The sequence below is a fragment of the Corvus kubaryi genome, unplaced genomic scaffold (genome assembly GCF_017639235.1).
Source record: "Corvus kubaryi isolate FWS band 111438036 unplaced genomic scaffold, C.kubaryi_AGA036_p1.0 137, whole genome shotgun sequence".
Classification (NCBI taxonomy): Eukaryota; Metazoa; Chordata; class Aves; order Passeriformes; family Corvidae; genus Corvus; species Corvus kubaryi.
The window spans coordinates 20,502,943-20,518,170 of NW_024580671.1; the positions used below are offsets into that span (position 1 = coordinate 20,502,943).

General features: G+C 38.7%; 1 protein-coding gene across 3 annotated transcripts in view; it reads right to left on the bottom strand.

Annotated features, from left to right (window-relative positions):
* Window positions 1–15,228, bottom strand: part of TSPAN12 (tetraspanin 12) — a 46,927-nt gene that overhangs the window by 8,515 nt on the left and 23,184 nt on the right. For 2 of the 3 annotated variants that reach the window (XM_042018107.1, XM_042018106.1), the window contains exons 5-6: window positions 5,705–5,779; window positions 1,343–1,450 (exon numbers count right to left, since the gene is read on the bottom strand). In XM_042018107.1, coding sequence (XP_041874041.1) covers window positions 1,343–1,450; window positions 5,705–5,779 — 183 coding nt within the window. The remainder of the gene's footprint in view (window positions 1–1,342; window positions 1,451–5,704; window positions 5,780–15,228) is intronic. The other variant, XM_042018108.1, reaches the window with a different exon arrangement.

A 15,228-nucleotide genomic window follows, 5' to 3' on the forward strand; every position in this document is an offset into this window, starting at 1 on the left:
CATCTGAACTATAAGTAGATGGAGTATGAATGAGAGTCCACCAATTAAGTAGAAACTGTAAAAGAGCTTTCTCAGTTCTCCAAATCATTCATCACGGTCACAGATGCCATATGGAAAATCTAACTTCTAAAACTTCTTCTAACAACTAAAAGGAAGTTCTTCTTCCCTAGAAAAATTAAGGCTTAGTTGAAGTTTTACTATTAATATTCATATTTTAACCAGCCATTATGATGAAACTACAACAACTAGGAGGATAAGAGGCAGTATTTAATTTAATCAACCTATACATTTAAACCAGGATACAGTACCAGCTCTGTTCAATGAAAACTGATTGAGACCACTTGATTATATTATCTCAGGTACAGAACAGACATAAACACTCTACCTGCATATGAAGAATTACTCAGTTTCACAGAGCAGTCGTATGGCCAGAGCAGGGAACTGGGGGGGGGGGGGGGGGGGGGGGAGACAGTGCTGGTGTGTAACCTCTTTCTTTCAGGTTTTAGTATAAATACAGACTAACCAAGTGCTGCCAGGAAATGTTTAAATAAACAGGAAATCTGTACAACAATGATAGATTTCAACATTTCAACAAGGGCAGCACAATGACAGGCATTTAAAGAGTTCTGTTCCTGCACGTGAGTTATATTTGGAGTTAATGGGTTTTACCTTGGGCAATTTCATGTTTCTGTAACATAATACTTCATTCTATAAAAACAGTTCTGAATTTTAGTAGGCTAGAGGGCAAAGCTGTGAATACAAGGAAGCTTTTTGGTTTGTTTCCCACCCCCCAGTCAAAGGAAATAAAAACCCTCATCACTTTCACAAACCTCGGCCAAAGAGACAGTGTTGGCATCTTTTTGGAAACTTCCTTTCCCATTCCTTTCCAGCTAAACATATCTTAACCATGACAGCTCCATGAAAGGAAACTAACAGAGCCTATGGGAAGGGGAGCACAGTTTAATATTAAAACAACATATAGACACATTCATTTTACTTTACCTGCAGATTTTTAATTTTATATATATCATATCCTTCAACATTATAGTAATCCTAAAAGGTAATGGTGTCCTAACCTTACTGAAAAAGGATATGAGAATGTTAGCAATTTAAATGAATTTATTAACATTCTGGTTTTGGTGTTTAATTACCTTTAGGGCCTACAAACTAAAGAATTGGATACCAAGTGATGTCAAAAGACAGCATCACTACACAGTGTTTCATACCAAATGAACTTGCATTTATTTGCCTATTCACTTAAAACCAAACCTTTTTCCTTAGCAGATAAATAACACTCACTGAGCAGGTATTACTTTAGTTCATGAATTAACTGTCATCTTACCTCCCTCTGGAAGAAATTCCAAGCATGGGTCAGCCACTGGTACCTAGGTAGGCCATAATTGGTCATCCTGGCTTTCAGTGTGATCATATCGGACCACTGCACTGGAACCTGGAGCAAGGAGAGACAGGTGACTCACACAATGGATCAGAAGGCTTGTGGCTCCAAACCCACAGGTTCCATCTATACTGAGATCTTTCCAGTGCAATGACTAAAATAACTTTGTATACAAATAAAACAGGAAACCAAGTGTTGCAATTTTTATGATACTAATACTTTACAAGACCTTCTTAAAATATCAAGGAAAAGTTATTTGTTTCCTTTGCTTACAAATTAATGTAAACTGAAAAGCAGTTACATTTTGGAGAGATTATGGGATGATTTGGTACAATTTATTTGTATCATTACCAGATTGTTTACCTGGCATAAAACTTGGACTGAGTTCCATCCAAGTTATCAGGGATGGTATCTGTTTGACCCATTTTAGATATTCCCATGGTGTTGTCTTAGATAATAGAAATAAACAGGCAGCCAAATGGGGAAATTCATCTCAAGATAAATAACTTAAACAGAGCAGATGAATCATTCTCTTTAAGTCTGAAATCCACTTCACTAAGGTGAAGAACTTTGATTTAAATGTCTAATTTCTACATATATAAAATTAATTGAGATGAATTCTACCCCAGGAGTTTTTTCAGCCATTTTCTGGCTTTGTCTGGAGTCCTGCATGCAGGTATCCTGAATGTGCTCCATTTCAGTAACTTGCTCAAAAACTGTAACAAGGAAGAGTAGACAAGGCCAAATGACCTTTTTTTCCCAAACACACTCACAGCCTTGTGAAAATTTTTCTTCTGAAAGGATTCTGAAAGATTTTTCTTACAAATGTGACAACTCAGAAGTGAGGTGCTGGTGCACTCCATTGTCTGAATACAACACCTCAGTTAGCAATTTATTGCAGAGGCAAGCGCTGTGGCACCTGACATACAGTGAAGTTATGAGTAAAGATCAAAACCTCACTTCAATTCAGCAGCACAAATTTCAGTGTGCCAAAACAAAACAAGGATCTGAAGACTGCAGTCACCATTCTAGGAGCACATACCATCCATGCTGAGTTTTGCCTTGTTTCCATCAGCCTTAACAGTCAAGGTAAAAGAAACCACAACTGCAGTATCAGCTGTCACTTGAATGGGAGGGGAGCCCAGCCCCTCAAGCAGCGGTGACTTTGCTCTCCTGTTTAATTTGAAGCTAACAGTAAGGGCATTCTGTAAGTAGCAACAAATGTTATCTAAGGAAAGAAAATTTGTACAATACTTCCCAAGGAAGCTGGTCTTCATTGTGCTAGATGCTTTACAAAAATATAGGGACTACCACTGCCTGCCTGAACCCACAATACAAATAGGAACAATTGATAACGTTTCATTACCACTGCTAAGTTATGGTACATTTTAGATGCCCTAGCAAAGCTTCATATCATCAATATATTAATAAGGTCCCAGAAATTTAACATGCCTTTCACTTAGCAGATTTTTGCATTGAACTCACTATTGTTCACATGAAAAATATGTTATCAGTAGCGTACTAAAGATACGTAAAAGCATGATCACAGAATATTTCTGTCACGAACATTTACACTGGTCACTATAATAAATTGATTTATTTTTGTACTCAATGCATTTATCTTTCCTCTGCATTGCAAGCTAGCACTCTGCTTTTTTTGGATAATAGTTGACAGTGCTGCAATTAAGCTCCTACTTGCTAGACTGTTTTTTATTAACTTGAGTTAAACACAGTCCAAGGTTATGCCTGCAACACAATACATCCAACTTCTTCACGAAATCAATGGAAGGCAGGGGAAAAAAACCCTCAAGAGGTGAGAGAAGGAAATTAAAAGCAAAGCAAAACAATCTAAACCCCACTGTAGGAAAGCAATATGAATGCTGGAGCTAAGGAGGCATTTCAGAATCTGTGTGTTTTGACTGCTGCAAGAATGCCAACAGGTAAAACTGGACAGGTAATAGGTATATTGATGTACCTACTAAATATCTTTCTGTCAGCTCATATACGTGGTAGTGCACAATAATACATGATTAAGATACATTTGTATCTTAATATATATACCAATACTCATGTGTAGACAAACAAAAACTAGAGATGCTGGTTTGACTTTAACCTAAGTTCTATAAAGTTCAGTCTGCCACTGAGATCTAATTACTCATTATTATTTCTCTAATGACTATCAAAGCTTGATCAACACCTAAATAAACCAAGAACCCACACTGGCTTTTCAATCTTGTGGGTGGAATAAATTAGTCATGAGGCACACTACATGCTGAGAGCTATCATGAGCTGGAAGGAAAGCTGTTTATGCCAGGACTCTTAGAGCAAGTTGTCCACACACCAAGGAATGCCCATACTGGATCAGCAGAGGCAGTTATGCCTCAGTAACATTTCTGACAATATCACCCACACTACACTACACACCCACCTACACTAATGCCAACTGATCTCTGAAACCCACCAGGGGCTCATGTGATTTCATGCTACACTGAAACCAGTATGACATCAAGATACCCCTATGGTTGTAAGAGGGAATCATCTTATCTTTATCGAGTAGGAGGAAGCACATTCTAGGGAATGACCTGCACAGGTATGGAAGAACCACTGAAAAATAACTGTTCTCTTCCAGACTGCCACATTCCCTATGGTTCTCAGCAGCAAGAAACCCACACCATCACACAAAGAGCAGCAGTGTTAGGACAAAGGGAGTAATAGTAAGAAATCAAGAAAGAGAATACAACAACAACAACAACAAAAAACGAAAAGACCCAAGCCAACACAGTATTTCAGGAGATAAGGAATAAAAAAAAATGCACATAAATAGGGAGAGAAAAAAACAGACAAAGAAAAGCAAGAAAAAAGGCATCTGGGTTTGCTGTGACCCACTGCAGAAGATGCAGGCATGGAATCCAGTGCTGCTTACTTTAGCAAAGGGCTGAAGGGACAGCAGTATTTTCGTCTGGAGGGAAACAGCATGACCAGTGACATAACATATAGTACGGCTTTGCCAGCCTTTATCAAACTGTCCCAGGTTTGGGTTTCAGTAGAACAGCAGATAAACAAAAGCTTGGGGGTCAGACTAAAACACAGCGTAACTTCAGGGTTTCTAACTGAATAGTGAAGGCTGAAAAAGCATGTTCCAGAGCTGTGAAGGCTATGCAATTTCAGGAGGTTTCCACTGACAAGATTTCTGTGGAAAGATGGATGTTAGCTGTAACAGTCATCCTTGGCAAAACCCCTGCAGAGGGCAGCTGTGCCCATAACATGAAGAATGCCTCGTCTGTATTCCCAATTTCAAAATGAATCAATGGAAGCTGACATTTAAAGCAAAGAAATAGCTTTAATTGTTATTATATTAGAACACCTCTCTGGAATCTGTGCTGCTAGGGAATGAATTCTGATGCAAAGTCCTGCCATGTAACTTCAGACTTCAAATCTGCCAGAAATTCCTTTGGTCCAAGTACTGTGTAAATATCAAGAAAGCTCCCTCACATCTTACTACAATATAATTGTCATTCACTGTTGGAAAGACCATTATATTGGGCATATCTTGGCAGTTGAGAGAAAAATATTTGTCCCTCTACTCATAAAAATGTACCACACTCAGTACAAGATGTAAGGATATAGCAGCCAGCAGTTACATTTCAGTTTAATTTGTTCAACACTTACCTATTTTCTTACATGATGGTTACAAGTCCTCAGTTTGAAAATTAAAGGTTGGTGCAGTTATAAAAACCAGACAGAGATAAAAGCCTCTTCACAAGTTTACAGGAGAGTGTTTTATAGTCAAGACATGTTTTGCTTAAAACTGGCATTTATAGCTTGTGGAGGCAGTGTGCAGAATTTAGCAGACAGCAAGTCCTCTATTGAAAGAATATGCTGTCTGTTTACAATGTAGTACATTCTTTAAAACACAAAGAACTTTTGGGGCAAAATCCTTTCAAATTCTCTCATCTCCTCTCTCAAAATCCTTATTTAAGCTTGAAGTTCATGATTTATCCTCAAAAATATCAAAGACTTCAGTGAGAACCTGCCTAAGCAAGAATTAACATAAAATTAAGTTCTTAAAAGGGGGAATGACTGATTTGGCTCTCAAATATAGAGGGGTTAAGGAGAAACCCAGACAGGGCCTTCCAGACAGACAAGCTCTCCCAGGAGAATTCTCTGTTTAAAATGAAGGCAGTCACCTGAAATTAAACTGTCAGAATAATGAACAGAGATAAACACTACAGCAATTAGAAAACAGCTAGCTAATGGAAAACTTAGTTTTCTTCTGCTGAAAAAATGCAGCCTCCTTTTCTGACTCACCGTTATTTCCTGCTCGTAGGTCCAAACACCACAGGCCAGTTCAATGCAGAATATTACAAGCAAGCTTCCAAAATACTGCAGAAAACAGAATGGTCTTAGCTATTTTTTATCTCTTCAAAATAAAAAAGTTTTCAAAGTTAGATATTGTTAAGTCTTTTTTTCAAAGTTGAAGAACTTTGAAAATATTATTAAAATTTCATGACTGAAGACATAGATATGGAAATGCATTTTTGTAACCAAAATATGAAAGATTCAGGCAGCAAACTTTATGCAAGCTAAGATCATGGGACTTTTCTTTCTTGAAAAGTACATTCTTATCAAAGTGAATTAGGTATTTGAGGTCAGGTCTAACTGTACTAACTGTAATATTTAGAGATTAATTGAAGTATCTTTTTTTATTACAAGGTATAACCCTTGAACTATTTAAAAATAGGAAATACAAGTATAAATTAAGAAGTAGAGACCTTGGTAATGATGCTTAAAAAAACCTGGCCGCTCTAACTAGAAGGAGCGAGAGTTTCTTCTATATAGCATCAACAAACCCTTTCTGAACTGCAGGATAAAGCTACATGGACTTTAAAGCTATTTTAACTGGTGTTCTCTATTAAAAGTGTCCTATTTATACTTTATTTAAAGCAGAAGTATAGTCTCATTTATTCTTGACTCCAAATTTACTTCCATGTCAGTGGACTGAGCTTCCCTTTGCTCTCGGTACTCAAGACTTTAGGGTCACAATCTTCACGGATTTTAATCTAATTTGAAAATCGAAGAAACACTATCACAATATAAAATAGAATAAATATACAATTCCATTGGTAGGATACAAATGGCTTCTAATTTAGTTATTTCATTCAGGAATCTATTTAGGACACAAAACATGAACTGATGATACGGGGTTTTTTTTTAAAGGGTTAATAAGATGTATTGTTTAAAACAGAGTATAAATCCACAAATATTAGGCTTTAACAGTCATCTATATAACACCTTTTTCATTCATCTGGTCTGGAACTGAGTAATTCAGATACCTTGGCAGCTACTGGTCTTGGCTTATCTCTACTTGCTCAACAAATCTAACTCCCTGAATTAGAGATGTAGATGCACACAGAGACATATAAGAAGTGCATGTAAAAATACTCATGTTAATTTTAAGAGAAATCTGTACCCATACCCTCCCTCTGCAAAAGTCTATCCAATAAATATGGTACTGAAAGAAGGACTCCTGTTTTACTAGTCTTCATCATGTTACATTGCATCTTAACAGTCATTCCAGCTGAACAACACACTGCATTTCCTTACATATCAACACTGTAAGCACACACAGATCCAGTACAAGTCTTCAATAACCAATATGTTCTTCATCCTCCAAAGATCCAAAAGAGGAAAAACATGAATCACACCTTCCAAGAACAATGGTGCTCTCTCTAAGAAATAAAGTCATAAGCTTCTATGCAATGTATCTACTATCACTGCAGCGCCTAGTAGCTATGCAAAGGGTTCTTTTAAAAAAACCAAACATGGAAATCTACTTCTAAGTATTCACTTTGAAAGCAGGAAAGAATACCACATACTTTAGTGCCACATGCTCTTTTAATTAATAATTATAATAAAAAATGTTTAAGGGCATTATGACTAATCCCCTTAAATATTATGACTGATACTCTTAAACCAACATTTTTGAGAGGGAGAACAGCTTAATGTTTCAATGAAAAGCGCCTTTCACTTCTTGGCTGTCAAAAGAAATTTCAGTGGGCTTATACTCTAACTGAATAACAAGAGTGGAACTGTCTGCTATCCCTGAATCTTATACAAAAATCACTGATTGTGGTGAAAGCAATATATCTGGGAGTGTACATATGGCATTCTCTGCAAAACTCTAAATTTGCAGTTCTTTGCAACATTTAATTCATTCATCAAGCTTAACATTTGAAACTTCCTCATCTTTCTCAGGATGTAAGTTAAGAATGTTTGTGGTAGTAGTAGGAGACAGAAAAGCCAAACCCAAGATTTTCGTCCCATTACTGAATACAGCCCAAGATAGAAAACTACTTAGCCAGATTCACTCATAAACCCCTTTTGGGTCTGCCAGGGACTGAGCACTCCTGACTAGCTACATCTAGACACATCAGGGCACTGCAGAATCAAGCTTTCTGTCCTCAGAAAGACCATATCTGTCCATAACACAAAAGAGAAAATACACAATGAGTTTACACACAGGAAAGGCCGTGCTCGGAGGTTGTTTCTCTCTGCTGCTGAAGGAGAATATTATACCTCTCTCTTTGTAATCGTTTGCAAAACAAATACTTACATAGTAAGTTTTGTGGGGAAGAAAAAAATCCTCTAACCATTATTTAGATTTATTACCCCTAATTTCCATCTTCCAAATCTAGAAATTATTACTGGCTTCAATGCTTATTCCTTGTCCCCAATTAAATTCCCACAAGAGTCTGAATGCTAAATGCATCTTCCTGCATTTCCATGCTTCTGGTTCTTGCCAAAAACAGGGACTTTGTTTTAGAGCAGGCTTAACATTTCTTCCTGTGAGTTGAGTGGCTACATGTCGTAAAGATGAGTAACTCACTGAGGAGCACGGTTGTACATCACACTCAAACTGCACCAGGAGGTCACTGATATAACCTTCTACAGAACACCTCCCTCAGAGTACTCTTGGCCATTGCTGAGATTTTTTTTTACTGTTTCTTTGTTTCTCTTTTTCTTTTTTTGGCAGAGAGAGGGTAAGACGGGGAAGGCACACAAGGGAGCGAACAGTTTTGCAAAGACATCCACAAGCTATGATGAAATAAAGCCACAGTTGTGACCACTTTAAGAACTGGAGACCCTTTACAGGGCAAATCCCACAGACTTATAACACCACCCTTTTGTAGGCAATTGCTAATCACTATCATTCTCTCCTTACTGTGACTACGCAAAATAATCAGAAAATTGAAGTGGTGCCTTGATCCTGTTACGAACCCATCAGTTTCACTGAAGGATTTCCTCCAGCAAAACTGTGAAAAACCTAAAATGTTGCTTCCTTGAGAGAAGCTGAACGACTGAAATGCTGGCAGAAAACACTCTTTAGAGAGTAATAAAGTAAAATTATTTGCCAACTTAAAAATAAATAAAGCATTAGACATTTACTACTCCATACATCATGCTTGTGGCCAAGATACTAAACTTCAGTATACGTAAACTGGATGTTTTCAGTCAGCAGGAGCTGGTTCTCCTGCAACCTCCTTGTTAAGCTTCCTCTAGCACAGGTCACATGGTGGAAGGGAAGGAGAGAGAAGAGAGGCAGGCAGCAGCTCTGTAAAGCAGTCATTTTCCAACAGGAACGTTACATCTAATACCTGGAACATTGCACAAGCACTTGGATTTGCAGCACTGACAGACTGCAGGGGCTTACACAACTCTTTTTCCAGCACATCAGTCCTGAAAGAGAGGTGAAGGACCTGGGGGCTCAGGAGAATCCTGTTCTCCTTCCTTTCTTGTGCAAGAGACTAAACATTTAAGAAGTGGGAATTACTGAAGTCATTACTGTGAAAATCAGTTTCAGAGATACAGAGACATGAAGGACCAAGGAAAGATAGTAAAGATATCCCCTACGTAATCACCAGGCCGTGTTCTGCTGGAATACTCTTCATGTGGTACAGGTGCAGAAGTGACCACAGTCAATATTCAAATCCTGAAACCTCCAATACCCACACGCAACAACAGCACGGAATCCCTCCACTGAAATACTACCTACTAGTGCAGAGATGCTACCAGCTTGTAACACCTACTGCAACTTGCAACAGCCTCCACAGAGCTCTTGCTCCTGTGCAAGTCAAACAACCCCAAGCTCACATCTACAGGGAATTCATATATAAGACGGAAAGGACAGGGGGATAGTGAATGCAAATCCCATTACTATAATTTCAGCCACAGAAGGGAGGTAACCATCAAGTAAATAAAGACAAAAACCAAACCAAACCAAAACCAACACCTACCAAACAAAAAAAAAAAAAAAAACAGGGACTAGTACTGAATAGGTTTTGTCCTAATTCAAATAGTTATCTGCATAAAGGCTATCAGACCATGATAAAGCACTAAAAACCATACATGGTATTTTCAGATAGGCATTAAAAAATCAATGTAATTAAAACCTATTTTTATAAAGATCTGTATAGACTGTGTAAATATAATCAAAAATTTTAGTGTGAATTAAATTTCTGCACACTACAGTGGCACCCCCACAAGAGGGTTCAAGCTCCCTATATGCCAGTGTACACCAGCGCTCCATACATGGAGCATATATGCTCTGGCATAGGCCCAAAATGTCTTCCTATCTCTCCATCTAAGGCTAAAAACTAAGCTACAAAATTAGTTAATCCTAAATAAATTACAACAGGCTTTTTTGCTATTACATTTTTTCTACCAAACTAAGCTGATGTCCACCACCACCAAATACATTCCAGGAATGTATTTCTTTCTTGATCATCTCAACCACTTAGATGAAAACACGAATAAAAATACTAAATGCAAGCACAAAATCACTCTTACTGAATCTAAGGCATTTTAAATTTGTTTAAAAGGTGTTTGTTCCAACAACTCCCATTCTGTTCAGAGAGTAATAGCAAAGAGCACACACATGAAGTGTCTCCCAACATAAAATCTCTCCCTCATGGCCTTCCATCCTGCAGAGTACAGGATTTTTTTGCTGCAATTGTGGGCAACTTAGGGAAGGATGTAAAGCATGAAGCACAATGTCTTATGTCTTTTGCAGAGATGCAATATAAAACTCTTACTGTAGTTCTTCTAGAGATTTTGTGTTGAACACACCACGTGATTTCTGCAGTTAATAACCTAATGTAATTTGTCTATGCTTTTCAGGCAACAGGTGAAAAAGAACGGGTGACAAATAATCTGTCACCAACATAGCAACAGGATGACAGAGGAAACTGAGACTTCACAAAACACAGTACATGGAGAGAGATTTTCAGTTCTTCTCAGAGATTTTTTCACAGCAGAAATACTGAATTCTAACTACATTTAGCAAAGGAAAACTTGAGTTAAAACTCTAGTGCCCTACAGTAGTTTCCTTCAGCACAACAGCCAGGGCAATTATCAACAGCCAGTGCCCTCCTTCAGCCACCATGATGATCCCACAAATCATCATGATACAAAATCAGCATGACTGTCCTCTGAGAATGCCCTTCTGAACCCTGTGTAAACATTATGTCAGAAACAAAGCTAAGACCAGGAACTCTTACAGAAATTTGGTGACTTTTGGCATTTAGTGACCAAGTCACTATGGCACTCTGCTGCCGAGCAGCCCAAGCAGATAAGGGCTGCCATCCTACAAAGCTGAGTGCACCCAAGTATATTCTGGAAGTGATGGGTTTTTTCCACACGTGATTTTTTTACTCTGCCACTGATGGCTTCAGTAATTTGTTGCCAATGACCTACAAAATGCTTCATCAGCAAGCAGCTTCTATAACCAGTAAAACTGGGCTGTTAGCCTATGCACAAGGAGAATGAAAGACCTGAACACATCTGCAGTCATGCTCCCTCGAGCCTGCTCATACCAGTGATCGTTTTGTTTGCAGTTTGCAAGTGCGACTTAGAAGCAAGAGCCATGAATGTGAACAGAGACAGGGCTCTGTGTCAACTCAAATTTCATCAGAAGTAGGAAGGCACAAGAATGGTTTAATTTATCTTTTTCCTTGCTCAGACCTTATTGTTTTTACGTTGCATCATGCGCTTTTCTGTTCTGACAGCTTCCTAGTTAACTACTGTCAACCTAAGGAGACTTCAGAATCTATTTAAATAATGCATAGAGAACAAATATATCCCATCACACAACACAGTCAGAATACTGACTTGTTAAGCCCACTTCCAGACAGTGAAGCAAGAGTGCATTCTGTGTATGAAAGCAAATAGCAATGGCAGGCAGGGGCTAACTACTGGAGTCAGAAGTTGCAAGAAAGTGAAGAAAAGCAAGAGCATGGAGAGCTTTTGGAGAACTTGTTCTACAAGACTGTAGAAATCGTTCATTTTCTGACCAAATACGCCTTTCTTTGAAGGATGGGTGTACTTATTAATGAATCATTATTCACATCACCTGTATTTTATTTCATAAACATCTTTTTTTTCAAGCTTTTTCTCCCAGAAGACATAAAACCTTTTTTTTCCCCCCATCAGACTCAAGAAAAAGCCCAGTCCTTATGCCAGAGCAAACAAAGAGTAGCTGATGAACAACTCCAGCCTCCTCAGACTTGCTGTCTCACACTGCTTTCTTGAGCAACATGTTCCATATGGCATTAGAGGTGAAGAAAGCTCTGGAAAGGGCAGCGGCTGAAGGAACTTGCAAGAGGGCAACTGCAGAATGAAACCTTACCATAACCTCTAAAAGACCAGAGTATCTGGTATGTAAAGTGAATGCCAGCAGATTTAAGAGTTATGCATAGCATTTCCCAATGGCTAACAGCCCAAGTGCATCAGCCTTGATCTTCTGAGATGCAAGCCATCCAAACATCTCTCTGCCCTCACCAGGGAAACCTCAGATGACCATCACCACTGGATCACCAACAGGAACCAGAATCTTTCTGTGTAAAATCTACCAAGTCCCTCCTCCTTCGATAACTTGCAAGCTATGGTTCCCTTTATCTTTGTCAGTTTACAAACTAACAAGATTATTTTACTGATTAATCCAGCTATCTTTTTCAAAAATGGAGCAAACACTCACTAAACCTAGTCAGACAAGCTGCATGGAAAACTGATATCCTGTTTATCCACTTCAGCAGCACAAATCTTCCCCTGCACCCTCAGCCCTGCCCTGTAGGAATTAACAGTCCATTCAGTAATTTTGATTTTAAATTCAGTTTATGTGCTTGACAACACAGAAATTTGTGAGAGATGCAGCCAAAAGTCAACACGGAAATGAGCTGAAACCATCGACTTGCAACACAAGCTACTGAATATGTCATCCAGTTCTTCAAAATAAATACATTTCACACAAAAATAATCAAATATCTCTATTATCTTAAATTTTGTTTCTGAGATCACAAAATTTTATCAAAATGTCTTAAAGTCTATGATCTTCACAAAGTCCACTGCTTTTTTGTAAAACTTTGTAAGTAAGTTTTAAATTAATTTTTTTTATGGCAATGAACTTTCTAGTTTTTGAAGCTACGTATCCAAGTTATTTTATTAAGCCATTTGTTTTTTTAAAAACTAAATAAAATTATTTATGAATAATTAGATTTTTGTTCACAGCCTTGATTCTTCTGTGGGATATTCTTCATCTGTTGTAAATTTTTACTTTAATGGTTATCTTTGCTTATATAAGTAAACTGGTATTACTTTGGAAATAAGCAAATGCACACTTCATACAGTTATTAGGATTTACTTGCTAAGGGTTCAATTACCTCAAGTCAGTGAACTTCCAGAAATAGGGTTATTGCAAGGTCATGGTAAAGTACTAAACATGATATAGGTAAAGATAGACATTAGACCACAATTTTCATATGGGTTGTCATATTCTCTTTTCCTTTTTTCTTCTCCTATTTCATAGGATTTAAATCAAAACCTAAAGTTTCCTTTTTCTGCACAGATTTTTCAAAACACAGCTTCCTTCATTTGTCTACCTGCTCTTTATTTTCTACCAAGGAAATTACACACCATAAAAATGTTTCCTTAGTCAAGAAAACCCTTTTTGCTTGTAAAATAGATCCATTTGGTGCTATACACGACTGCTTCAGCATGCCCCAAGACACTTCAAACAATCACCATTTTGAGTGAAGAAATGATCTTATGATATAAAACCCACACTGCAGCCCCCGTACACAAAGCAAACTGCCTTTGTGGTTTAACAGTCAAAAGGGTATGCTTCAACAAGAAAAAGATTAATCTACCTGACAGGATATCCACTCCATACACAGCTTGTGGCAACAAGAATGCAGCTGAACCACAGCATCAGCAGACCCCATCAGTGAGCTGGGCTGTGTCTCAGACAGGACACAGAGATTTGGCTGGGCTTTGTGGATTCATACACTTCTTCCTTGCTCTTAGGAACTTCCCCCATTCCCTTTTCATTTCAGCAAATAAAAAAAACCTGGGCAAACAAGCAATGAGAAAAGAAGAGCTGGAAAGGACAGAGGGGAGAAAAAAAACCTAACTACAGCAGAAAGACCACATATCTCAGCAGCTCCCCATCTTTTCTCAGTCAAGATGCAGCAGCCCTCATTCCCATCCTGGTATCACTCACAACTCTCTACCCTCAACAACCCCAGTGCCTGGAACCTACTCTCATATTAGTCCGTCTTTTCAATAGTTTTGGGGTACCCACATCCATCACTTCACCAACCTTTTTTTTGCTATCTTCCCTCCTCTTTTGACCTGAGAGCATTATTCCAGAGCCCTTTTCAGTTCTGGTGCTGTTTCATTCTCTTCTACTGCCCTGGGTATCAACGATTTGTAAGACTTGGAGGGAAGAAGCAGTACTGACAGCGTAACAAGTGGGAATGAGGGAAAACAGGAACAAGGAAGGTAAGAGCAACAAGGCTTGCTCCAAAAGGATCATGAGGCCAAACACAGTGACACCCAATCAAACGAACATTCAGGATGTAAGTCCCCAAGAACAAAGTAGTCAGCTCCCATCAGGCGCGCCTAAAAGTACAGCATGCAGTAAACATACTGGAATCATGAAATGACTACTGTCAATAGATATCTAACTTCCGTCTCAACACTGTGCCTCTTTCCTAAAGCATTATTGAAGATATATACACAAAAGAATTAAAATTTATGGCCTCCTAACGGCACTATCCAATCCCACTGTCCTAAGTCAAATGCGTTGCCCTCAAGAGGCCAGGCAGTTCTTGCTACTTGGAGCTGCTGGATAACTGCACCAAATTGTGCTGTGTAGCCTCTGCAACACTGCAAAGCATTCAAGGCAGCTGCTCAGTGCCTGGATGAAAGCAGCAGATCATCACCATGATCACAGCAAATATTTGGATTTAAGTCAAGTACTTGGAAGAAGACCTGGACACTCCCAGCAGTTCAATTCTTGTCATGCTCCCCCACGCTGCTCAAATACATAGCTGCTCTTGCTTGCTGTGTGTTCTGCAGGCAGCACCTTCATCACTGCACAATTCCCAATATGCCACATGGCCAAGCAACTCATGTCTCCTCTGTGAGCTCCCTCTCCTACTTAAGGAAATTCGGCACTGTTTCAAAGCACTTGCCTTAGAAAAAGTCTTTTAAGGACATACACAGCAAGGATTTATTTATGTTGGGGAAGGCAAGGTCAACAAAATGCACCATGCTTCCACAGGCAGACAGAGAGGCTGGCACTGAACCCCAGGACCAATGTACTCCGCTCCACAGAGCTGGGAGCCTGCAGAGTGCACATGTTCCTGCAAAGCTTGGCTTAGCACTGTGGTGGCATTGTGGCATCACCAAAATCCATCTCAAAATCGAACAACTTGTTTGAACCTTAAAAATCCTGATCTAAACAGGAAAGAATCTTGCTCTCCATTTCAAGGCAA